Raw genomic sequence first — 27,805 nt, forward strand, 5'->3', positions numbered from 1 at the left:
TCTAAGTTTCATTACAAAATGTCCAATTTTTCTTCTGGTGTTTATGGAATAGCTAAAAGTAAATGAAGCAAAGTCTTTCTTAAAAATTTTCACAGAAGCTTAAAGTCATGTTCTAAATTTCTTATTCATTGGACATATTTTCCTCTTAGGGTAAGAGTGCCTAGCAATCCCCTGCATTGTTCTATAAGCTCACTGTTTTATTTTTTTTATTTTTATTTTTATTTTTTATTTTTTATTTATTTATAATAGTCACATAGAGAGAGAGAGAGAGAGGCAGAGACACAGGCAGAGGGAGAAGCAGGCTCCATGCACCAGGAGCCCGATGTGGGATTTGATCCCAGGTCTCCAGGATCGCGCCCTGGGCCAAAGGCAGGCACCAAACTGCTGGGCCACCCAGGGATCCCAAGCTCACTGTTTTAGAAGGTGTAGTTTTTTTTTTCATTCAAAGGAATCTTGAATTTCTCTTAGAATCTTTATTTGGGGAGGAGAAAAACCTTTTGCTATCATAAAACAGAAAGACACATTAAGTGAATATTTATTTTTGATGGTATATATTTGAAATTAATTTTTTTCTTTGATTTAACCAATTACAAATGGAAATATTGGGGACAGACATCAGACTAAAGTCTGCATTAATACAAATGTTGACACACAGAAAATAAAATTTGAAAATTAGAAAAAAAAGTGTACCATATGATCCATAATTCCACTATTGGTATTGACCCCAAGAACATGAAAACACTAATTTGAAAAGATATATGCATCCCTATGCTTATTATAGCATTATTTACAATAGCCAAATTATGGAAGCAGCCCAAGCATCCACTGGTAGATGAATGGATAAAGAAGATGTGGCATTATTCAGACACACACACACACACACACACACACAAATTTTGCCATTTGCAACAACATAGATGGAGTTCAAAAATATAATGCTAAGTGAAATAAGCCCGAGAAAGACAAATATCACATGATGTCACTCATATGTGGAATTTAAGAAACAAAACAAATGAATAAACAAAAAATGGGACAAACCGAAGAACAGATGGTAACCAGAGGGGAGGTGAGTGGGCAGATGGGTGAAATAGGTGATGGGAATTAAGAGTACACTTATCAGGGGATCCCTGGGTGGCGCAGCGGTTTGGCGCCTGCCTTTGGCCCAGGGCGCGATCCTGGAGACCCGGGATCGAATCCCACATCGGGCTCCCGGTGCATGGAGCCTGCTTCTCCCTCTGCCTGTGTCTCTGCCTCTCTCTCTCTCTCTGTAACTATCATAAATAAATTTAAAAAAAAAAAAAAAAAAAAAAAAAAGAGTACACTTATCAATATTGCGCAGAACTGCTAAATCACTATATTGTACACCTGAAACTAATAAAATACTATATGTTAACTATACAGGAATTAAAATTTTATTATTTATTAAGTGTCACAAAACTCTTTGACTTTTAAAATTATGTATAGGACAAGATGGAGTAAGAGACCAGGTTTATCCTCACACCTAAAACAAGCAAAAAAGAAGACAAAATATATGAAACAAATGCTTTTCAGGATACTGGACATTAAGCATTGAAGATATTGACCCTGAGACACAGGAAACAAACAAGATGAGTGAGAATGTGCCAGCTTACTGCCTTGAGAGTTTCTAGATTGTGACACAGATAGTGGGCCTGGAATTGAGATGGAGCTAAGAGTCTGGGGAGATATCAAGACATCTTATCTTGAGTTCTCAGGTCAGAGTACCAGAGAAGGGAGAGCTGCAGAGAGAGAGAGTGTGACCTCCAGAGATCTGTAAAGGTTCCCCTTAAATAGTTAGCTGAGTACTGGTTGGCTGTGTGTGCGCAGAAACTATCTGAGGCCAGTGAAGAAACATCTGAGAGGACCAGAGGGAATGCTGGCAGTGCTTTATATGAGCTAGAAACAGTACCTGTTTCTTTTTTTTTTTCTTTTCTTTTTTTTTTTTTACAGTACCTGTTTCTAACAGAAGAATAGAAAACTTCATATTCATGGAGAATTGCATAGGATATTCTGACAGGCTATGTTTTTCTACTATGAATAACTAGAATGGAATAAATGCCCCTCTCTGATCCCATCTAAAAAAAATTTTTTTTAAAGATTTTATTTATTTATCCATGAGATACAGAGAGAGAGAGGCAGAGGGAGGAGCAGGCTCCTCGCAGGAAGCCTGATGCAGGATCGGGACTCAATCCCGAACCTGGGACCACACCCTAAGCCGAAGGCGGATGCTCAACCGCTGAGCCACCCAGACATTCCTCCATCTAACAAATCTTAAAAGCAGTAACTCCCAAAATCAAACTGATTCCCAGTAACTTAATTGAATCCCTGAAAAAAAGCTCAAGAATTATTATAGTAGGTACCTAACAAGAATCAAAACTTGTGGCATCCAATCAAATATTACCAGGAACGCAAAGCAGCAAGAAAACACATTTGATAATGAGGAAGGAAAAAAAAAAAAATCAACTGATAAAAACAGACCAAGTACTGATAAAGAAATGTTGGAATTAGCAGACAAGAACATTAAAAAACAAAGAAAATCCAAAACAAAGAAAGTCATAATTATATTCTGTATATCCTAAAAGTTAAGTAGAGACATAGAGAATATAACAAAGACCCAAACTGATCTTCTAAAGATGAAAATTACGACAGAGAAAAGGACATACCAGATAGGATTAATAGCAGATGAGACAAGATTAGTGAACTCAAATGCCCAGCAATAGAAACTATCCAAAATGAAACAGAAAAAGAAGAAAAACAAAAACCCCAGCATCGGGCAGCCCCCGTGGCTTAGCGGTTTAGCGCCACCTTCAGTCCGGGGCCTGATCCTAGAGACCCGGGATAGAGTCCCCCGTCGGGCTCCCTGCATGGAGCCTGCTTCTCCCTCTGCCTGTGTCTCTGCCTCACTCTCCTGTGTCTCAAATAAATAAGTAAAGTCTTAGAAAAACAAAAAACAAAAAACAAAAAACACCAGCATCAATAAACTATGAGACAACTTCAAGCAGCTTATATATATGTAATTGCAAAGGATATTTAAGAAATAATGGCCAAAATTTTTCCAAATTTGATGAAAACTATACGCACAGATCCAAGAGCTCAATGAACACTAAGACACAAAGAAAATGACTTCAAGGTACATCACAATCAAATCGCTCAAAACTAATGATACAAAATTGTAAAGTGGTCAGAGAAAAAGTCATGTTAAAAACAGGACAAAAATAGGGATGGTCACAGATTTCTCTTAGGGTAACATGCAAGCAAAAGGACATCTTCAAAATACAGAAAAGAAAAAGGTGCCTGGGTGGCTCAGTCAGTTAAGTGGCCAGGTAATAAGTGCCAACTTTTGTTTTCAGCTCCGGTCATGATCTCAGGGTCCTGGGACTGAGCCCCTGTGTTGGGGGTCCCCACTCAGCCAGGAGTTTGCTTCAGGATTCTCTTTCTCTTTCTGTCCCCCACCTCTAAAATAGATAAATTGAAAAGAAATAAAAGAAATAAAAGAATGAAAACTACTTGGAATTCTGTGCCTAGCAAAAATCTCTTTCAGAGTCAAAGGTGAAATATTTTTCAGACCTTACAAAAGCTGAAAGAATTCATCCCTTGCATATCTCCACTACAAGAAATGCTAGGGACGCCTGGGTGGCTCAGCGGTTGAGCATCTGCCTTTGGCTCAGGATGTGATCCCGGAGTTGCAGGATCGAGTCCCGTATTGGGCTCCTGCACGGAGCCTGCTTCTCCCTCTGCCTGTGTCTCTCATGAATAAATAAAATAAAATCTTTTTTAAAAAATCCTAAATAACACTGAAAAATATAGATCTAGACAAAGGAATAAAGAAAACCAGAAACGGCAACTATATAAGTGACTACCTAAGATTTTAAGTAAGTCTCTTTAAAAGATAACTATTTAAACAAAGATAATTACAATATACTATGAGACTTATAAATGGTAAAATGTGTGACATCCATAGTACAAAGACTAGGAGGAGAGAAAAAGAAGTAAGATTCTCATACTATTAAGTGAAGTGTTGTAGCATCACTCAAAGGTAGACCTTAATAAGTTAGAGTGCACACTATAAACCTTAAACCAACAAAATAGAATAGCAAAATACAGGCAATAGTTCTTAAGTCCACAAAGGAAATAAAAGGGATCACACAAAATATTCAATCCAAAAGAAGGCAGAGGGGAAAAAGGGAGGAAAAAGCCCAGATGGGACAAATAAAAAACAAATAGCAAGATCATAGACTTAAACCTAACCATATCTATAATTATATTAAATGTAAATGGTCTAGACACCCCAGTTAAAAAGAAGAAATTATCAAATTGGATAAAAGAGCAAGACCCACCTATATACTGCTTACAAGAAATATAGTTAATATTAAGACATAAATAGGTGAAAAGTTAAAGGATAAAAATGATAAACTACACTAATACTAACTAAAAGAAAAATGAAAAAAAAAAGAAAAATGAAATGGTTATATATTTTTCAAACTTGATTCTCTAGGATTTTTATTATCAAAAATGAAGTGGTTACATTAATAGCAAAGATTTCAGAGCATAGAATTTTGTCAATGATAAAGTCATTTCATAATGATAAAGTAGTCAGTTCATAAAGAGAACATTAACAATCCTAAATGTTTAATGCACTAAATAACAGAGCTTCAGGATACACGAAGCAAAACCTAATACCTCGAGGAAAAAATTCATAATTATAGTCCTTCTCAATAACACAGAACAAGTCAATAGAAAATCAGTACTTGAACAATACTATAAACTAACTTGAACTGACATTTTTTTATTGATAGGACACTGTGCCCAACAAAAGAATACACATTCTTCTCAAGTACATAGAAAACTGACCAAGAGAGATACAATTTAGGACAATAAAATAACAGGTTAGGTCACACAATGTATGATATTTATCCATATTCAAACTAAATTACATATCAGTAACAGCTCTCTGGAAAATTTCTAAATATTTGAAACCAAATACACTTAAAAAGTAACATAATATCAAAGAAGAAATTAAAAGGGAGCCTGATGCGGGACTCAATTCCAGGACTCCAGGATCATGCCCTGGGCCAAAGGCAGGCGCTAAACCGCTGAGCCACCCAGGCGTCCCAAAAGCTGCTTTTGATCACAGAGATGTAACAAAAAAGCAGGTGGCCACTGTTGTTGCACTTATTTAATAAAAATAAAAGTTAGGCCCCAGAGACATAACAAAGAATAAAGAAGGTCTCTACCTTCCCGGAGTTTACTCATGGCCTGGCAATAAACACAGAAATTATTCTAAAAACTACTGGTGTGTTGAGTGCTATCAAAAAAGTACAGATTATATGGTCTACATTTTTTATTGTATTACTTAAGGGCAGCCCAGGTGGCTCAGGGGTTTAGTGCTGCCTTCAGCCCAGGGTGTGATCCTGGAGACCCGGGATTGAGTCCCATGTCGGGCTCCTTGCATGGAACCTGCTTCTCCCTCTCCCTGTGTCTCTACCTCTACCCCTCTCTGTGTCTCTCATGAATAAATAAATAAAATCTTAAAAAAAAAATTTATTTTTAAGTAATCTCTATACCCAACATGGGACTCAAACTCACAAACCCAAGATCAACCACTACCTGTTCTGACTGAGCTAGCTAGGTGCCCTTGCTTTACATTTTTTAAAAACAAAAATGAAAAAATAAAAAACCAAAAATGTATATTTAAGAAAGTACATTTCTCATTAACATTACTTCTATGATTTCCCTTCCCCCCCCCCAAGTTTTATTTATTTAAGTAATCCCTACGCCCAACGTGGGACTCAAATTCACAACCCCAAGAATCAAGAGTCACACACTCCTCTGACTGAGCCAGCCAGGTGCCCCTATGTATTTATTTTAATCTATTGTAAGTGGGATCTTTTTCCAGTACAGTTTCTAATTTTTCTTCCTTTCCTAATGTGAGATTGTGATATTGTGATCTAAGTATTTTTTGGCCTTTATCCATGGTTCCTGGCACAGAGCTCTTAAAACCCTTGTAATTTCCTAAGTGTTAAGAGGAAGAAGGGTAGCCTACTTATAAGAAGCCCATTTCAAAAAAAAAAAAAAAAAAAAAAAAGAAGCCCATTTCAACCACACCTGAGCGTCAGTGAGAAGACTTCTGGAAAGCCCCTAAGACTGGGGATGGTTGCTAGGGGAACCAACCATGTGATTAGAGTTAGAACTTTCAGCATCCATCCCCTACGTCTGAGGGGAAAAGGACTGGAGGATGAACCAATGGCCAATGACCAATGATTTAATCCATCATGCCTAGCTAAAGAGGACTCCATAAAAACGGAAAACGACAGGGTTTGGGAGCTTCTGTTGGTGAAGATGTGGAAGTTCTGGTAGGATGGTGCACCCTGAGAGAGTACAGAAAATCTGCACTCCTTCCCACACACCTTGCCCAGTGTACCTCTTCTACCTGGTTGTTCGCTTGAGTTCTGTGAGATACTCTAGCCCTTAATTTAATCAAGCCTGAGGAGGGGGTTGTGGAAACCTCCAATCTATAGCTGATTGGTCAGAAGCACAGGTAACTACCTAGACTTTTGATTAGAATCTGAACTGGGGCTTGGGGGTGGTGGAGGGGTATGGAGGTAGCTTTGTGGAACTCAGTGTTTACCTGTGGAATCTGATGCTAATTTTAGGCATACAGTATTTTTTTTTAAAGATTTTATTTATTTATTCATGAGAGACAGAGAGAGAGAGAGAGACAGAGACAGAGACAGAGACATAGGCATAGAGAGAAGCAGGCTCCATGCAGAGAGCCCGACGTGGGACTCGATCCCGGGTCTCCAGGATCACGCCCTGGGCCCAAGGCAGGCGCTCAACCACTGAGCCACCCAGGTGTCCCTAGGCATATAGTATTAGAACTAAACTGAACTGTAGGACAACCAGCCAGTGTCCACAGAGAATTAGAGAACTGCTTGGTGTAGGACAAATACCACACTTCTGGTGACAGACAAGCCAGAAATACGAAAGAAGTTTTGTGTAGAGAAAAACAGAGGAGAGGGTCAGCCTTTGAAGTCCTAGCATCATTTCTTTAACTTGGAAAAACCTAAAAGAATAACCCAGTTCCTAAAACCCCAAATCACTAGTTTTAGTAAGACCAAGAAATCAAACTGAACCCTAAAGGTACAATTCTGGATCTATAAAGAAGTATTCAACTGAGAGCTACAACCTATAAAAAAGCATTTTACCTTCATTATAGGGCACAGGATTGCCAATCTTTAATCCAACTGCTTCAGCTGATTTCAAAATGTTTAACTCCATCAAAATAACTACTCTCCTATGAAGGCAAAGAAATAGAAACAAGTTAGAAAAAAATCAATTTAGAAGCCCTTCAAATGACAAGCTACTTAAAAAGCTTTCCCTAATAATCATTTTGATAAAACTATTTCCATTTGTCAACAGGTTTTCATTACTGAATAACTAGAGAAATAGATGATATCAATTCCCATGTAAATATTTCCCTTAATCTTTCACTGCATCATTATCAAGGCTTTTTATGATTGCAAGGTTTTCATTTTCCATCTAGTCCTTTAGTTAAAATGCAGTGTCCTTACCACAAACCATATCTTCAAGGAGCAAATGACATGATCAGAATTTAGATCATTAAACACAATAAAATGAGGCACAACAAAAGATGATCTGTTTTCAGAAACATATACTTACGTCAACAATTACCTTTTCCCAGTGAAAATCGTTACAACTGTAGCCATTTTTAAATGATTATTATCTAAGAATCTACAGGCTTTCATCTACTTTTAACTCTTATTAAAACCTTTCAATAACTCTCAAGAACCTTAAGCCAAAAATAAAATCTTTCATACATGGCCTAGAAGGCTCTGTGTGATCTAGCTTGCCAATCTCTTTAGCCCATCTCATACCACTTCCTTGAGATGCTCTGCTCTCCAGCCATTCTGACTGCTTTCAGTTCTCGGTATATGCCATGCTCTCTCCTGCCACAAAGCCTTTGTATATGCTGCTTGCTGAATGTGAGGGCCTTCTCTCATTCCGCTCAGCTAGCACTTGTTTTTTGCTTTCATCTCAAACATCACTTCAAGAGACACTGCCTTCATCTTTAGTACAGATTACGTTTCTGTTACACTTTTTTTTTACTGCCATGACTTTTTTCTTTCACATTACTTCTCTCAGGTTTAATTAATCTATATTAATACAGAATTATGAACATAGAATTTGTGTTCAATTATTCATTTATATAAATTTTATATACTCATAATTTCATTATTACCAGTCTCTCCTACTAGACAGAACTTTTTTTTAATAAATTAATTTTTTATTGGTGTTCAATTTACCAACATACAGAATAACACCCAGTGCTCATCCTGTCAAGTGTCCCCCTCAGTGCCCATCACCCACTCACCCCAGCCCCCCGCCCTCCTCCCTTTCCACCACTCCTAGTTCCTTTCCTGGAGTTAGGAGTCTTTATGTTCTGCCTCCCTTTCTGATATTTCCCATACATTTCTTCTCCCTTCCCTTATATTCCCTTTCACTATATTTATATTCCCCAAATGAACGAGAACATACACTGTTTGTCCTTCTCCGATTGACTTACTTCACTCAGCTAGGCAGAACTTTCAACAAGAGCAGGTGGCCTCCAGGTATCCACAGTTGTTGCTTAATACATACTTGAATGAGAATGTCATGACCATATGTGTATTTGAAAAAGAACTGAAACATGAAGAAGGAATCTGAGGGAAACACAGTGGAGGCAGGGAGACCAAAGGAAGAGAACTGATGGTGGCCTCTATCAGAGTCATGGCAATGGAGATAAAAAGTAGATGGTTTTAAAGCAATATATATATTTTTTAGGATTTCATTTATTTATTTTAGAGAGAAAAATGTGTGAGCAGGGGGAGGGGCAGAGGGAGAGAGAGTCTCCAGCTGACTCCATGCTAAGCACTGAGCCTGATTCGGGGCCAATTCCACAACCCCAAGACTATGATTCAAGACAAAACCAAAAGTCAGACATTCAACCAACTAAGCCACCGAGGAACCCTCTAGCACAATATTTAAGCAATAACAAACCGAATTTCACCATGTTGTGGTCTTCAAATGGTCTGATTGCTATAACCTGTATTTTTATATACAATTGATGAGTTTCTGGGATCCCTGGGTGGCGCAGCGGTTTGGCGCCTGCCTTTGGCCCAGGGCGCCATCCTGGAGACCCGGGATCGAATCCCACGTCGGGCTCCCGGTGCATGGAGCCTGCTTCTCCCTCTGCCTGTGTCTCTGCCTCTATCTCTCTGTGACTATCATAAATAAATAAAAATTTAAAAAAAAATAACAATTGATGAGTTTCTGCTACCTTTATCAGGCTTTCATATCAAAGTTATATTACTTAAGGGCGCCTGGGTGGATCAGTAGGTTAAAGTGTCTGCCTTTGACTCAGGGTCAATGATCTCAGGGCCCTGAGATTGAGCCCCATGTTGGGCTCTCTGCTTGCAGGGAGACTGCTTTTCCCTTTCCTCCCTGCTTGTATTCTCTCTCGATATCTCTCTCTCTCAAATAAATAAATAAAATCCTAAAAACAAAAAACCCAAAAAAACAAAAACAAAAACAAAAGCAAAAACCCCAGTTATATTACTTCAATAAAATAAGCTCAAAACTATCTATTCCTGACAATTAGACATAGATTCCTTACAAAACTATCTGATAGAAATTTAGTGGTAGATATTTAATTATCTTCCAAAATTATCCAAATTACTCCAAGCTTATCAATCATTTAACACTGGCTTAATACCAAAACTTGAGAGAAAATATGCTCAAAAAATTTAATTTTATCTTATATATTTACATAAAACATTAGCAAGATGAATCCAGCAGCATATCAAAGGAACATACTGCTTTTATCTACTTACAAAAAACACAGATAACAGGGACACATTACAACTTCACAGAGACACAATCAGCAAAATCCACACTGTGGGAAACTACATGAGGCTAAAGGACAAATGACTTGGCTTCTCTAACAAATAAACAGTAAGGTTTTATTTTTTCATTTATTTTTAAAAAGATTTTATTTATGTATTCATGAGAGACACAAAGAGAGAGAGACAGACAGACAGACGCAGGCAGAGGGAGAAGCAGGCTCCATGCAGGAGCATGATGTGGGACTTGATCCCGGGTCTCCAGGACCACACCCTGGGCTGAAGGTGGAACTAACCGGCTGAACCACCCGGGCTGCCCAACAATAAGGTTTTAACTAACTGGAATTTATTTTTTTCAAGACTTCATTCATTCATTCATTCATTCATTCATTCATTCATTATTCATGGACCACTGAGCCACCCAGGCATCTCTAACTAACTGGAATTAATTAATTGATTTTTAAAAGATTTTATTTATTTACTCATGAAAGACACACACAGAGAGGCAGAGACACAGGGAGAGGGAGAAGCAGGCTCCATGTAAGGAGCCCGACATGGGACTCAATCCCAGGTTGTCCAAGATCAGGCCCTGCGCAGAAGGCGGTGCTAAACTACTGAGCCACCCAGGCGTCCCACTAACTGGAATTTAGATAAAAACTTGAAACTACACAAATGAACAAACAAACTCTAAGGGAGAAAAAAAATATAGTGGAGGAACCTACATATACAAAGAGACTTAAAAGGTATCAACCTACTACAGTGTCTACTTTGGATCCTGATTCAGATAAAATTATTCTCTCTCACATTCACACACACACACACACGAATAGCTGAAAACAGAACACTGACGGGGTATTTAATATTTCAGGCTCAGTGGTTGAGCATCTGCCTTCATCGGCTCAGGGTGTGATCCTGGAGTTCCGGGATCGAGTCCCACTTCAGACTCCTTGTGGAGAGCCTGCTTCTCCCTCTGCCTATGTCTCTGTCTCTCTCATGAATAAATAAAATCTTTAAAAAAATAAAAAATTAACAAATAAAATGGTACTTTTAAAAAAAGTTATCTTTTGGGTACCTGGCTGGCTCAGTTGGTAAAGCATATGACTCTTGATCTCAGGGCTGTGAATTCAAGCATGGAGACTATTTAGAAAGAGGAGTAACATTGGGACACCTGGGTGGCTCAACAGTTGAGCATCTCCCTTTGGCTCAGGGCATGATCCCAGGGTCCAGGGATTGAGTCCTCCATCAGGCTCCCAGCAGGGAGTCTGCTTCTTCCTCTGCTTATGTTTCTGGCTCTGTGTATCTCTCATGAATAAATAAATAAAATCTTAAAAAAAATTAATCATAAAGTTACCATATGGCCCACAATTCCACTCCTAGATACATACGATGGAAAATGTCCACACAAAAACTTACACCAACATGTCCACAGCATTATTCTTAATAGTAAAAAGGTAGAAACCCAAATGTCCAAACAAATGAAAAAACAAAATGTGACATATTCATGCAACAGAATATTACTTGGCCATACAAAGGAATGAAGCACTGGTACATGCCATAGCATGGATAAACCTTGAAAATCTTATGCTATGTTAAAGGGGCTAGTCACAAGGGACCACAAATTTTATGACTTCATTTATATGTAATGTCTAGAATAAGCAATCTGGAGAGACAGAAAATAGATTAGTGGTTGTCTGGGGCTTGAAAGAATGAGGAGGGCAGCCTGGGTAGCTCAGCGGTTTAGCGCCACCTTCAGCCCAGGGCCTGATCCTGGGGACCTGGGATGGAGTCCTATGTCGGGCTCCCTGTATGGAGCCTGCTTCTCCCTCTGCCTGTGTCTCTGCCTCTCTCTCTCTCTGTTTCTAATGAGTAAATAAATAAAATCTTTAAAAAAGAAAGAAAGAACGAGGAGTTTGGGGGTGATAGCTAAACGGTACAAGATTTTGGGGGTGATGAAATATTCTAAAATTAATTGTGGCAATGATTACACAACTCTATCAATATATTAAAAATCATTTTACACTTAATTTTTTAAAAAAAGATTTAATTTATTTATCCATGAGAGACACAGAGAGAGAGGCAGAGACACAGGCAGAGGGAGAAGGCTCCGTGCAGGGAGCTCAATGTGGGCCAAAGGCAGTGCTAAACCACTGACTGAGGGATCCCTGGGTGGTGCAGCAGTTTGGCACCTGCCTTTGGCCCAGGGCGCAATCCTGGAGACCCAGGATCGAGTCTCACGTCGGGCTCCCGGTGCATGGAGCCTGCTTCTCCCTCTGCCTGTGTCTCTGCCTCTCTCTCTGTGTGTGTGACTATCATAAAACAAATAAAAAATAATAAATAAATAAATAAATAAATAAATAAATAAATAAATAAATAAATAAATAAATCAATCACTGACTGAGCCACCTGGGCTGCTGTACACTTAATTTTTTACAAAAGATTTTATTTATTCACTTGAGAGAGAGAACAAGCAGGGGGAAGCAGACTCCTCACTGAGCAGGGAGCTAAATGCAGGGCTTGATCCCAGGACCTAGAAATCATGACCCAAGCTGAAGGTAGACACTTAACATCTGAGCCACCTAAGCGTCCCCCATTTTACACTAAATGGATAAATTATAGCAGTATGTGAGTTATATCTCAAAGCTGTTACAAAAACAAAAACTATGGCACTGACCATTATCAACAATAGCCAAACTATGGAAAGAGTCGAAATGTCCCTCAACTTATGAATGGATAAAGATGTGGTAATATACACAAAGGATTATTACGTAGCCATCAAAAAGGATGAAATCTTGCCATTTGCAATGAGATAGATGGAGCTAGAATATATTATGCTAAATGAAATGTCGGTCAGAGATAGAAAATACTGTACAATCTCACTCATACATGGAATTTAGGAAACAAAACTGATGAGCATATGGGAAAGAAAAAAGAGAGATGGAAGCAAACCATAAAAGACTCTTAAGTAGAGAGAACAAACAGGGTTGAAGGAGAGAAGTGGGTGGGAGATGAGCATGAAGGAGGACACTGGTTATGATGAACACTGGGTATTAAAGTGATGAATCACTAAATTCTGCTCCTGAAACCAATATGTTAACTACACGTTAACTACATGTTAGTTAACTACATGTTAACTAACTAGAATTAATTTGAGAGAAAGTAAGATAGAGTGAGTGAGAGCATGAGCAGGGGGAAAGAGCAAAGGGAAAGAAGTAGCCTCCCCACTGGGCAGGAGGCTGATGTGGGGCTCCATCCCAGGACCCGGGTTGAAGATAAGATGCTTAACTGATTGAGGCACCAAGGTGCCCCATGCTAGCTAACTAGATTTTAAATAAAAATTTGAAATAAAAAAAGAATACTAAATGAATTTTGTGAGGTTGCTAAAACAATGTGAATATATACGGGGGCACCTGGGTGGCTCAGCTGGTTAAGCCTCTGACTCTTGATTTCTGCTCGGGTCAACCTCAGGGTCTTGAGATGGAGATCCACAACAGGCTCTGCCCTTAGTAGGACTCTGCGTGAGATTCTCTCTCTGCCCTGAGTGTGCTCGCTCTCTCAAATAAGTGTCTTAAAAAAAAAAACAAAAACCCCAAATCCAATATGAATATATTCAAATTTATTTTATTTCTATGTATCAGCAATAAAAGATTAGAAAATGAAATTTAAAAATGAGAAATGGAAAACAAAAAACACAAAAACTATGGCACCGACAAACAGATCAATGGAAAAGACGGCAAACTCAGAAAGATTCAGATAAATGGAACAACAATCTCTACTTTTTTGCCACCAACCATCAATTCTCCATACAGCTATGAGAATAACCTTTTAAAAACTTAGATCATACCGATACTCCTCAGCTCAAAACCCTATGGCTTCCCAACACCCTTGGAAAACAATCTAAACTCCTTACTGGGACCTATAAACCCCCTATGATATGGGCTATCCATCTGGAAAATATTTAGCTAAATTCCTCCTTTGTACCCTATTTTTTAAATTTATTTTAAAAATTTATTTATGATAGTCACACACACAGAGAGGCAGAGACACAGGCAGAGGGAGAAGCAGGCTCCATGCACCGGGAGCCCGACGTGGAACTCGATCCCGGGTCTCCAGGATTGCGCCCTGGGCCAAAGGCAGGTGCCAAACCGCTGCGCCACCCAGGGATCCCGACAACAATTATTTGTAAAAATTAGTAGTATCCAGTATGTTGACAAGGTTAAGGGGAAATGGTTTTTTTTTTTTTTTTTTGGTTTTGTTTGTTTTTTTTAAAGTAACAGCTTTTTGGCAGTGGGAACCGTTGGCGTGCTGGTCGGCCGTGCTGTCCTGAACGCCCGAGAGGAGGACGAGGAGGGTGTGGGCATAAACATGGCAGAAGGGGACACCCTGATATCAGTGGATTATGAAATTTTTGGGAAGGTCCAAGGGGTGTTTTTCCGCAAGTACACTCAGGCTGAGGGTAAAAAGCTGGGATTGGTTGGCTGGGTCCAGAACACTGACCAGGGCACAGTGCAAGGACAATTGCAAGGTCCCGTCTCCAAAGTGCGTCTTATGCAGGAATGGCTTGAGACAAAAGGAAGTCCCAAATCACACATCAACAGAGCAAACTTCAGGAATGAGAAAGTCATCTTAAAGTTGGATTACTCAGATTTCCAAATTGTGAATTAATGGCCTGAATTTAAATTTTCTAAAATAAACTCGCTGGCTTTGTTTTTATTGTTATTATAGAAAAAATAAATAAATAAAGTAACAGCTTTTTGAGATATCGGTCACATACCATTCCACTTCCTGACCCCTGGGGAACCATGAATCTAATTTGTTTCCTTGGATTTGCTTATTCAGAAACAAGCACTCTTACACAAAGTTAATGAGTATATTAACTGGTATATTTTCTATAAGACATGTCCTTTGAGCCCCACAATAGTAATTCAAGCAACCTGCTCTTCAGAAATAATAGCACGAGCACATACAGATAAATGTACAAGGATGAATGCTGAAGCCCTGTTTGGAATAAGCCTAAATAACCATAAAAAAAGTAAGGGGTAAATAAACTTGGATGTACATATATAGGTTCTCAACAGAAGTAGGAAATACAAGACATGCCATCATTTGGAGGTGGTGCAATAAAACAAAGCCCATGGGAGTGGAATTCTATCCCTGATTGGAGAATAAAGCCTAAGTTTTTGCACTCGACCCCACCAAAGCTCTCCACCCTCTTCCATAACCATACCTTAAAGGACAGAAAAATGGATAGAAAGCACCGCTCAAGCACTTAAAGGTATAGCTTGGAATGGAAGATAACACGTCCCATGTGGGAAGGTTGGCAAGGAGATGTACCTAGCTTAAACTATGTCAGAGCAAATATGAAGTCTGACAGAACTCTCCACATTAAGCCTGAACAAGATAAAAAGAAATGACATATCAACAATGCAACATATAAAAGTATATAAAAATTAAAGGAATATAGAAAGCAGAGACAAAGAATCCGATCTAGAAGAAAGCATATGGAAGAAAGGGAATAATACTTTCCAAGAGGGGTTTGAGAAATAAGACTAAGAATTAATAAAATAAAACTCAAAAGATTAGATAAAACAAGAGATTGAGAAGAAACGGTAGCTTGAGAAGACAAAAATAGAACAAAAGTAATACCATTATATATCTAACACTTAAACATTATAAACCAAGAAACAGCAAGGAGAAAGCTAAAAACTGAACTATTATGTTGGAAAATCTTGATTAATGTATGCATTAGAAAAAAGACTAAAGCAAACTGAAGACACAAAGGGAGGATAGTTATCCACAATACAAGTAAAAACTAAAGCTCAAATGAAATAGAAAACAGCCTTAAGGAATAGAATTTGAGATTGAAAGGCATATCATGCACCAGAAAAAAATTACACTAAGAACAATTGACATTAAGATATATCCTGGTTAAGTCACTGAAATTGACTGAAACATAACCAAAGAATTTTTCCGTTTTATCCACAGAACCTATTCAAGTTTTATCAGCTGTCTAAATGATGTCCTTAATAGCAAAAGGATCACTTGTTATATTCAATTACCAAATCTCTTAAGTCTCCTTCAATCTGAAAGTCTCTCAGTGTACACAACTTTTTTCTTTCATGCTTGAGATCTGAAAATCAGAGGTCACTGGGACACCTGGGTGGCTCAATTAGTCAAGCATCTGACTCTTGATTTTAGCTCAGGTTGTGATCTAAGGGGCCCGGGATAGAGCCCCGCAATGGGTTCCATGCTCCGTGGGGAGCCTGCTCCTTCTCTCTCTGCCCATTCCCTGGCTTGTACTCTCTCAAATAAGTAAATAAATCTTAAAAAAAAAAAAAAAAATCAGAGGTTACTTATTTTGTAGAATGTCCCTTAATTTAACTGAGGTTTCCTCATTATTACAGATTATGCATCTTTTCTTTTTTTAAAGATTTTATTTATTTATTCATGAGAGACACAGAGGGAGATGCAGAGACATAGACAGAGGGAGAAGCAGGCTCCATGCAGGGAGCTCTGTGAGACTCCATCCTCAGACCCTGGGATCACAACTTGAGCCAAAGGCAGATGCTCAACCACTGAGCCACCCAGGCATCCCACAGATTATGCATCTTTGGCAAAAGCATAATATTAGTGATGCTGTGTTCTCATTGCATCCTATCAGGTAATACACAAATTCTATTTGTAATTCTATTTGTCCCATTACTGGTAATGTTAACTTTGATCATTGGAATAAGGGGCTGTCTGCCAGGTTCCTCCACTACAAAGTTGCCTCTGCTTCTTTTTACAATTAGTAATTACGTTGTGAATAACTTGTTACTCAGCAAACTTTCATCGACTTGTTTCAGCATCTGTGGTAGACTGAATGACCGCCCCCCCAAAAAAAGCTATCCACTTCCTAATCCCTGGAGCCTGTGAATGGGACAAGGAACTTGGTAAATGTGATGAAGTTCAGGATTGAAATGGCAAGATTACCCTGGATCCTCTGCTGGGCCCTAAAAGCAACCACATTTATCTCCAAAAGAGGGGGGCATATCTGATACAGACAGGAGGCGACAGATAGGACAAAGACCTGGAGGTGAGACTGAACTACAGCAGTGAACAGCCAAGGGATGCTAACAACCACCAGAGGCTGGAAGAGGGAAAGAAGGATCTCAGTCCAGTGAAACTGATTTCAACTTTTGACCTCCAGGCAAATAATTTCTGCTATGTTAATTTGTTAGAGCAGCCATGGCACCCACTGATGTTTCCTGCGTAAACGAACACTGTGCTGGTTACCAAGGGGGATTTTCTAATTCCATCATTCCTTCCACATTTGTCGGATGGCACTCTATTTTAAGAAAAACTTTTCTCTTCCTCCATCTATTCCTTTTTTGGGTATGGACTTATGAACTCCTATTTTATTTAATAGGTTATAATCTGTTCCCATTTTTATTGTGGTTTTAAATTGCCTTAGATTTGACAAGTCTAAGATTCTGCAAGCCAGTTTCTCTGTCCTTTTGACAGGGTCCCACCTCCCTTTGAGCACTTCCTTACCATCTGACACATTAAGATATCCCAGGCTCATCTTGTCGTTTCCAAGCCTGTACAAGCCATCCTCCAAGGAGCCCTAGTTCCTTTTAGGGTGAAGTGGCATTCAGAAACGAAGATCTGGTGCTAAGTGGGCTCATAGCTTTTGGGGTATTGCTGCTCCAAAACCCTCTCTATGGACAGATCTAGGGAACACACACACACTATATATATAATTATATATACACATAATATATATTATATATACACACTCATATACCAACCAGATCTGAACAGCTGTCTTTTTTTTTTTCATAAACAGATATCTTTCCAAAGAAGACATACAGCTAGCCAACAGGTACATGAAAAGATACCCTGAATCAGGGAAATGAAAGCCAAAACCACAATGAGATATCACTTCATATCTGTTAGAATGGCTATTATCCAAAAGACTAGAAATAGCAAATGCTGGTGAGGATATGGAGAAAAAGGAACTCTTGTGCACCGTTAGGAATATTAAGTTGGTGTAGCCACTATGGAAAACAGTATGGAGATTCCTCAAAAAATTAAAAATCAAACTACCATAAGATCTAGCAACTCCACTTCTGGGTATTCATCCAAAGAAAATAAAAGCACTAACTCAAAAACATATACATATATACCCCCATGTTCACTGTAGCACTACTTACAAGAGTTAACATATGGAAACAACCTAAGTGTCTACTACTAGGTAAATGGATAAAGGAATTGTCACTCACACTCACACACACACACACACACACACACACACACACACACAAATACACATAGACTATTATTCAGCCATAAAAAGGAATCGAATCTTGCCATTTCCAAAAACATGGATGGACTTCCAGGGCATTATGCTAAGTCAGACAGAGAAAGGCAATTAATGTATGGTCTTTCTTATATGTGGAAATAAATAATAAGCCTGTAGAAACAGAAAACAAACAGATTGGTGATTGTTAGAGACAAAAAGTAGGAGGCAGGAGAAATGGGAGAACTGTTTTAGTATTTAGTTAAAATAAAGTGAGTTAAAATAATAGAGTAAAATAAATTTATTTCTTCCTTTCTTTTCTCCTTTCCTTTCCATGGCCAGTATGGAGCCCAACATGGGGATTAAACTCACAACCCTAAAATGAAGACCCGAGTTGATATTAAGAGTCAGACACCCAACCAAGTGAGCCACCCAAGCACCCCAAAAAATCTAATTTTAAAACCCTAAATGTAAAAAATAAAATAAAATAAAAAAAATAAAACCCTAAATGTTTATATCTTTATCTATCTATCAAAAACCTTGAGTTCACTCTGAAACCTTCAATTCTAATCCGGAATCACTGATTTCTCCCTTGACTAGCTCCCATAACTTTCAACATATTAGATCAATTCCCCTCATAGGTAAACAAACTCCTATCACTACCTGCCACTGCTACACACATGGACACTCTCCTCTGAATGCTCAAATTCCAAACCTGGTTCTGAGACTACCACCATCCTATTACAAACAAGCATCCTCCCCTTCCCCAGAAACCTGCTGTTGTCCCAGATCCCCACACTCCCAGATGCCGTCATTCCTTCCTTAGGATCCAACAACCACACAGACTCTTACCTCATCTTACTGAGGCTTTGACAACCCATTCTGGGCTGCAACCACCCTCTCCTCATGTATGTTCACCTTACCTGCTTATGTTCCATCCCCAAGTCCAGTCCATGAAGATACCTTCCTCCCTTTGGGCTAACACCTGGTTCTAGGCCATCACCACCACCACCACCACCACTATCCCTTCCTTGTAAACACCTACCTTGCCTGGCCCCACCTAATTACTTTGGACTGAATTATTCAGGAAAGGAGAGAGCAGGGGCTGCCCGGGTGGCTCACCGGTTTAGCACTGCCTTCAGCCCCAGGGCCTGATCCTGGAAACCCAGGATTGAGTCCTGCATCAGGCTCCCTGTGTGGAGCCCGCTTCTCCCTCTGCCTGTGTTTGTGTGTGTCTCTCTCTGTGTCTCTCATTAATAAATAAAATCTTTATTTAAAAAAAAAAGGGAGGAAGAGAGCAACAATATTTATATTGTCATTTCAGTATCAAAATTATTTCTATCAATTATGATAAATACCACTGTGATATATCTGGAATGATGTTCACTAACTCATAATGTGGTTATTTCTGGGTTGTATGAACTTTAGACAATTTTTTTCCTTCTTTGTACCTTTTATTTCACTGCTTGAATCAATGATTTTGTGTGTCTTTTTTTTGTTGTTGTGTGTCATTTTTATTAAAATAATAGTCTCTAAAAATTTGAATACACAAAGATAGAACTACAAATATATTCTAAGAAGCACTGGTGAAAAATTTTAAATAGTGAAATGCTGTATAATATTAAATATTAACTAAATTATGTTAAATCTATATAATGACATACAAAATAATATATGGCAGAGGTTTATCTAGGGACATGTAAAAATGACCACTATTAAAAAAATTATAAACCCATATTATGAAGTTTTTTTAAAGAAAATTACAAATGTATAAGTACTTAATGTTCACAGAAAAATTCTAAAAGGATTACAACAAAATTTTTAAGAATAGTTATTTTAGGCAATGGAATTAGTTATTTTGTATATGTGAACTTGATTTATTCATTTTTTTAAAGCAGGCTCCACACCCAGTGTGGGGCTAGAACTTATAAACTTTTTTTTTTTTTAATTTTTATTTATTTATGATAGTCACACAGAGAGAGAGAGAGGCAGAGACACAGTCAGAGGGAGAAGCAGGCTCCATGCACCGGGAGCCCGACGTGGGATTCGATCCCGGGTCTCCAGGATCGCGCCCTGGGCCAAAGGCAGGCGCCAAACCGCTGCGCCACCCAGGGATCCCCTGGGGCTAGAACTTATAATCCCAAGATCAAGAGCCACTGGCTCTACCAACTAAGTGAACCCCTATTCGTGTGAGTTTTAAAATATAGGTATATATTACTTGTATAATAAAAGTTGTTTTACAAAACACAGTGACAAGAACATAAAATTCTATCGGGTGAAGATCCTACTACATGATATACAGAACTAAGTAACTGTCAACCTAGAATTCTATACCTTGTCTCATTTAACTGAGAATGAAACAGACACTTTTAGATGACAGATTTTTATCACCCATAAATTTTCCCTATAAGAGCTGCTAAAAGATATTCTTCAGGAAGATGAGAACTGAACTAAAAAGGAAGGAGTGTGATGAAGGAGGCAAAGAGAAGCCAGCAAACTACAGGGAAGTCTAAGTAACAGCTGCCTACATAGAGAATATACTAATTCAAAGAAATAAAAAACAAAGTTGAGCTATAACACTGAACATAGAACGTTTTGAGACCTTTGCTTATTTGAGAGGACGGTAAAAATAGACCTATCTTAGAATTTCTGTTAATTCACATATGGGTTATTATTTTTTTTTTAAGATTTTATTTATTCATGAGAGACAGAGACAGAGAGAGGCTGAGACACAGGCAGAGGAAGAAACAGGCTTCATGAAAGGAGCCCGATGTGGAACTCGATCCCAGAACCCTGGGATCACGCCCTGAGCCACAGGCAGACACTCAACCACTGTGCCATGTAGGCGTCCCATATAGATTGTTTTAAATGTAAGAACACCCATAAACAAACAAAACCACAGCACAAGTAGAATGTATTTCAAACCAGTAGAGGGGAAAAAAATTAAGGAAAAACTCAATTTAAGGCAAGAAAAATATAAAGCAAAAACATGGTAAAAACACAAAAGTTAGAAAAAAAATCAATAATAAATTAAGTAGAATAAACTCCCCAATTAATCATGTTCTGTTTATAAAAGACATCCAAGGTTAAGAACAGAGAAGCTGAAAGTTAAAAGAAGGACAACCATGTAGCAAACAAAGCAAAAGTTATTTGGAAACCTATAGATGACACTGTAACATACACTGACATACCCTTATTAAGATGGGAATGTTTGCTGTATTTGTTTCTTATGCGTTCTGTGATCGAAAATAAAAAACTTAAAAGCCTCTCCCCAACAAAAAAGGTCCTATTTTAGCAACAGTTACCCAGGAGTAACAGTTACCCAGGAGCTCACCACTGCACTTCTAGCGGCAGAGCATGTCAGTACTCAGCATACTATATTGGCTGAATAAAGTATTTATGATGAAAGAGTCAAGATTGCAAAAAAAGGGCAGTGTTACATAATTAATTACATCATTTTTGCTTTTCTTTCTTTTAAGATTTCTTTATTTATTCATGAGACAGAGACAGAGACAGAGAGAGAGTCAGAGACACAGGCAGAGGAAGAAACAGGCTCCCTGCAGGAAGCCTGACATGGAACCGATCCCAGGACTCCAGGACCACACCCCGGGCCGAAGGCAAGCGCCACACCGCTGAGCCACCCAGAGACCCCCAGTAACCCCTTTTCATTAAGATATTTCAAAAGAGAATCCTAAAAACAGTGCTTCTGAAGAGATGAAAAATAAAAGTTCTGTATTCTGTTTTAATCTCCTGCTTTGAAATTTCCAATTTGTTTCCAAATTTCTCTTCCTTTGGTGCCATGTTTTAGTCACCTAAGGTTCAGATCTCAATAGCTGTAAACTCTTAGCTGAAAACTTATCATTGTCTTTTTATTCCTAAATGAATTGTGGTATTCTCTGCTGAAAGAAAAATTAGTCCCCATTCTACAACACAATAAAACCAAAGAAAACCCCCCACAATAAAGAAAAACACCACATACCTTCCATCTTTCAGAGTGTTAACAATAAATCGATTAATCTGGCAAATACAGTTGCTAGACAATTGTTCTTCCTCAACGAGAGGGTTCAACTGTGTTGCCAACATGAAAGCTGAAAAGCACAGAGATTATTTCAGTCCCCACAACATCTCAATCATGACAGTCTGAAAGCTCATCACACCTAGACTAGTAAAGGAAAACAATTATTTTGAACAGGTTTCTAAAATTAAAACCACTCGGATTCTGCATAGTGAAAAACAGTATAATTTACTGTGCTTTAAACATCTGCTGGTACTTTGAAATGTATTTCTTCAAGTGTTCAAAATAATTTTTTCCATCATTCAGGTTTCATGACAAAGACTAGGAAGTCTTTTCTATGTTCTTCACCTTGTGACTAGAGATAGCAAGCATCTATTTTGCAAATTCTTTCTCCCTTGCAAGGTTTCCAACACAGAAATAAAACCCAAAAAAGGCAAGTATAGGACAGCTAACCCATTATATTCATTAAATGTCAATATCATCCTGAGGGAAATTAATCAAAGAAAACAGAGCACCAGTTAGAGAAAATTAATTAAGCCAAGTGGCAGCTTTCCACTAGATCCAGTCTATTGTTAGAATGCTCTCTGCCAGCCATAATTCTGTCTGAATGAAGTGCATGGCCAAGCAAATGTACGCTTCTGAAATGCCCCCAAATTATTGTAATCAGAGTGCTGGGTGTGCTTTTATCATTTAAATGCAAATTCCTAGATTTATACATCATACTTACAGGATAGAGTGTTCAATCCATCACTCATAAGCAGTCGATAACGGGGTGGACTATTCCCCGTAGTAATGGGACGGATGTTCTAGGATAGAAAATTTGATTCATTAGCCAGGTTGTCTCCCCAGTCCCCAGGGATAAGTAAACTTAAGTGGCAGGAGAGTGGGTTCGTCTTTAGTTCAACAAACACTGAACTGCTTGCCCATTCTCTTGACACCTAAATCCAAGCAAAAGAAAATTACATTTGATGATTTTCCTTCCAGCCTCTACTAACATTATTAAACACAACACAGATGAGAATAAAATATACTCTTCTGCTATCTCTCCCCAACTCAAATTTGACTGAAAATTAATTTTTAAAAAAGATATGACAATGCACCTAATATATGCAAGGTGTTATGCAGAAAACATACTAAAAATACAAAATGGAAAAAAAGAATCCTTGCCCTGAAGGGGCTTACAAATGAGGTGGAGACAGAGGCAAAGAGACATAGAGAATTATGCACATGACACGGGGGTACAGACAAGACATTTACCACACCTTGAAGGAAATCAGAGGCAACTCTCCAAAGGAAGTGAAATACATAAACAGAGCTTTAAGATGAACAGCAGCCAGTTTGGGAGTAACAGGGAGATCATCAGGGCTACTGACTCAGAATTTGCAGGGATGATCCAGGATACTGCTTCCATGCATTTTTAAAATTCCCACTAAAATCTGAGAACTCCTTAAATGAATGAGTTTTTTTTTTTTTTAAAGATTTTATTTATTTATTCATGAGAGACACAGAGAGGACAGAGAGGACAGAGAGAGAGAGAGAGAGAGAGAGAGAGAGACAGGCAGAGACACACGCAGATGGAGAAATAGGCTCCATGCAGGGAGCTTGATGCGGGACTTGATCCCAGGACTCCAGGATCACGCCTTGAGCCAAAGGCAGATGCTCAACTGCTGAGCCACCCAGGCGTCCCTGAATGACAGGGTAATGAAGATTTTAAGCAGATATGTTCACTGCAGGCCCACATAAGGCAGATTTGAGCAGGATAAATCTCAGGGCAGGAAGAAAAGTAAGGAGCAGTAGTAATGATGGGTAGCACCACAGCATCCATCTATTGTGGAAAGAACAGAAAGGCAAAGCCTCAAATCTGAACCCCCAAAGTCTAAACCTGGCTAGCACAGTATTAAAAAAGAAAGAAAGGAAAAAGAAAGGCCTGGTTCCTCTCTTAGGGTTACAATAAGATTGGCCTATTTGGGGGGAGAGAATTTCCTAAAGTGGACAAATCTGTATGTGCTTAATCAAATGTCATTTGTAATTACATAAAAAGTTTAAAAAATGTTTGATATAAAACATTCATAGGTACTCACAATGACTTGGAGGATGGGTTTTATGGATGTATCTCCCTGTTGCATGATGGCCTGAAAGAGTAAAAACAGAATGAGATACACATTAAAATCATGACCAAAATATGACATATTCTTACAGTTTGGTATTTTGAATAAACCACAGTTAACATTATTATTCTTTTTTAAATTTTTATTTATTTATGATAGTCACAGAGAGAGAGAAAGAGAGAGGCAGAGACACAGGCAGAGGGAGAAGCAGGCTCCATGCACAGGGAGCCCGACGTGGGACTCAATCGCGGGTCTCCAGGATCGCGCCCTGGGCCAAAGGCAGGCGCCAAACCGCTGCGCCACCCAGGGATCTCTCCCCCCCCCCCCCACAGTTAACATTATTAAAGAGACTTTTTGGAGCTTATCATTTGAAAATCCAGTTTAAGTTTTATCACTATGGACAAATAATAAAATCATAAAAGTGGGATACATGCTTACCACAAGGATACACCTCCTACATCCAAAATACAGGCATCACATACATACTCATTGAGAACAGGACATTAATCTGATTATAGTGCCCATTAATAGAGAAATACTAAATATGGTAAATCCTTAAAACAGAATATTATGCAGCCTTAAAAGAATGTTTATGTAACACTGGTGTCTAATGAGTAGGGGCCACAGGTGTGAGGCAGACCTCATCCTGAATCCTCTTTTTATATCTTTTGAAAACCTTATGACTTTTACTAGCAATTATGAAAATAATTTTAAAAAGAGACTCAGTTGGTTAAGCATCTGACTCTTGATTTTGGTTCAGGTCATGATTTCAGGGTTGTGAGATGGAACTCTGTGTCAGGCTCTGCATTGGGTATAGAGCCTGCTTAAAATTCTCTCTCCTTTTTCCTCTCCCTCTGCACCCCCCCCCCCCAATAATATCTGGGAAAAAAAAACCAGAATATCAAAATATCAATCAGGCTTTTAGTTTGTTTTAAAAAGCCATCATTTAAAGGTAACCATCAGGGGGCGCCTGGGTGGAACAGCTGGTTAAGTGTCTGGCTCTCGGTTTCAGCTCAAGTCATGATCTCAGGGTCTTGGGATCAGGCCCAGCCTTGGGCTCTTCACTCAGCAGAGTCTGCTTAGGTTTCTCTCTCCCTCTGCCCTTCTTTCCCACTCTCTGGCATGTGTGCTCTCCTCTCTCAAATAAATAATTTTTTTTAAAGAATTTTTTAATTTTAATTTATTTATGATAGTCACAGAGAGAGAGAGAGAGAGAGAGAGGCAGAGACACAGGCAGAGGGAGGAGAAGCAGGCTCCATGCACCGGGAGCCCGACGTGGGACCCGATCCCAGGTCTCCAGGATCGTGCCCTGGGCCAAAGGCAGGCGCCAAACCACTGCGCCACCCAGGGATCCCCTCAAATAAATAATTAAAGGTGACCACCAGAAAAACTAACAGCAGTGAAGACTGGTTCTCTGGCCTCTGCTTTTGCCCATGCTGAAATAAATGGTACCACATTAGCCCTTCTGCCACCAACTAAAAAACTGGACAAAAATATACGAATTATTTTCAAATACCGGACAACAGGTAGAGTAAGACTGTGGTCACTGAAATGAGGGGAACCCTACAATCATCCTGGCTTTCTGTACAGAAGCACTTCTGGACCACAGTATGGACAAAGGAACCCAAGAAGAGTGTGGGGGCCCTGCTGAGCACAGGTAGGAGTTCAGGGAGGTGAGTTAGCTGGATTTCATGGATGCAGAGTACCAGAGATGAGGGTGCTACACAGAGAAAGAGCTTCAATAACCTACACGGGATTTCCCTTGAGTCTCTGGCTGAATTCTAAGCTGTGCATACAAAGAGAGATTCCACAAGGCTAGGCCAAAAGTAAGTATTAGACAGTTTAAAATGAAAAATCAGTGGAGTTCCCACAGGCTAGAATACAGTTGAGTTCTAACCAGCCAGAGGGCAGAAAACTCAATAAACATCTGCATTCAGGAGAAACCCCAGAAAGGCCGTGCTTTAGAAACAGGACAAAACTAGACCAAAGTAAAAGCTATTCTAGACCCATTCCAGTCTCTGTGGGATCAGCTGATTTGCAAGTAAATGAACAGTCTGCCAAAACAACTCAATATTCGTTTTTAAGATTTATTTGAGAGAGAGATAGAGCATGCATGTGCATGCACAACTGGGAGGGGCACAGGGAGAGGGAGAGATCCTCAAGCAGATTCCAAGCTGAGCGTGGAGCTCAATACAGGGCTCGATCTCATGAAACTGAGACCATGACCTGAGCTGAAACCAAGAGTTGCACTACACAGCCAACTACACCACCCAGGTGCCCTATAACTCAATAGTCTTTAAAGAAATTTTAAAATATTCTATATAACAGTATGGGAAGTAGGCAAAAAGTACTTCTGTTGCACACTGGATTATTGGCTGTCACCCCAAGGAAAAGCACTTATGAAGTTGTTTGTGAGTTGAACGAACTGCTTTTTTTCCACAGAATATCATTTTTACTTGAAAGGCCAACTGACAAACCCCTTATTTAAACCTCGGAATTTAGTAAATATTTTCTCAAAAATAAAGTGAACCTGTTTTCAAGGAAAATGATAGTTACTGTCAATCATGAAAGGGTTTTCTAGCGAAAATCAGAACTTTTGAAAACTTCTATCCATTAGCAATAAAGTTTACAGCTTATCAATGCTTGCAAACTTTTCTGACTAAATTACCGTGGTCAATAAGCATGAATTTTTGTTGTGTAATGAAATACATCAATATTTGGATGATCTAATGATCTAAATAATGCAATGAACCATATTTTCCAAATGACCAATGCATGATATTATAACGCATTAGCAAAAGATCCATTCAAAATGCAAGATAGACTGGTTTTAAAAAAAATTATTAATTTGGAGGGAGGGAGAGAGCTTGTGCATGTGCAAGAAAGCAGGAGCAGGGGGAGGGGCAGAAGGAGAGGCAGAAGCAGACTCCCTCCTGAGCAGGAAGCCAACTGGGGGCTAGATCCCTGGGATCATGACCTGAGCTGAAGGCAGATGCTTAACCGACTGAGACATCCAGGTGCCCCAAGATAGACCAATTCTATATTCCAATTAACCTTTAAGAAACTACCATTTGTTAAAAAAAAAAAAAAAAGAAACTACCATTTGTTGAATTTTGATGTAGTATTAGAGAAAACCTTTTTCTCTTCACAGCCATTTCTTATACCACATGTGTGGGTTTTCCACGTGAAGCAATTCTCTGCAGACAACAAGTGGGTGTCCTACAAGTTAATTCAACTCTGACACTATGTAGAGTTAGTACAGACCCCACCAGTTAGGGGCTCAGTCCCACAAGACTATCCCCTGCTTACTTCAGACACCAACCTCAAGCAGCAGGTCCTCAGGATGCCCACACTTCTGCCTAACTTGCCTACAAACTGGGGGTTCCTATGACCCCCTCCTCAGGCTCAAAGAACTTAGGATAACATTTTACTGGTTTATCATAATAGATATTATAAAGGATACAAATGAACAACCAGAAGAGGTACA

General features: G+C 39.0%; 2 protein-coding genes across 2 annotated transcripts in view; one reads left to right on the forward strand and one right to left on the reverse strand.

The window, feature by feature from the left end:
* The window catches only part of RPA1 (replication protein A1), a 78,552-nt gene that overhangs the window by 38,874 nt on the left and 11,873 nt on the right, over window positions 1-27,805 (reverse strand). The window contains exons 2-5 of the mRNA XM_041726772.1: window positions 24,292-24,342; window positions 22,938-23,016; window positions 22,175-22,283; window positions 7,224-7,312 (exon numbers count right to left, since the gene is read on the reverse strand). Coding sequence (XP_041582706.1) covers window positions 7,224-7,312; window positions 22,175-22,283; window positions 22,938-23,016; window positions 24,292-24,342 — 328 coding nt within the window. The remainder of the gene's footprint in view (window positions 1-7,223; window positions 7,313-22,174; window positions 22,284-22,937; window positions 23,017-24,291; window positions 24,343-27,805) is intronic.
* On the forward strand, window positions 14,184-14,596 carry LOC121473945 (acylphosphatase-1-like). Its single transcript, XM_041726774.1, has one exon. It carries the CDS (start codon window positions 14,280-14,282, stop codon window positions 14,577-14,579), a length of 300 nt encoding a protein of 99 aa, XP_041582708.1. The 5' UTR covers window positions 14,184-14,279; the 3' UTR covers window positions 14,580-14,596.

This window comes from Vulpes lagopus, chromosome 12 (genome assembly GCF_018345385.1).
Source record: "Vulpes lagopus strain Blue_001 chromosome 12, ASM1834538v1, whole genome shotgun sequence".
NCBI lineage: Eukaryota > Metazoa > Chordata > Mammalia > Carnivora > Canidae > Vulpes > Vulpes lagopus.

Bases quoted from the DNA above. Each gene is read 5' to 3' on its own strand.
- LOC121473945 (XM_041726774.1), top strand. From the start codon at position 14,280: ATGGCAGAAGGGGACACCCTGATATCAGTGGATTATGAAATTTTTGGG.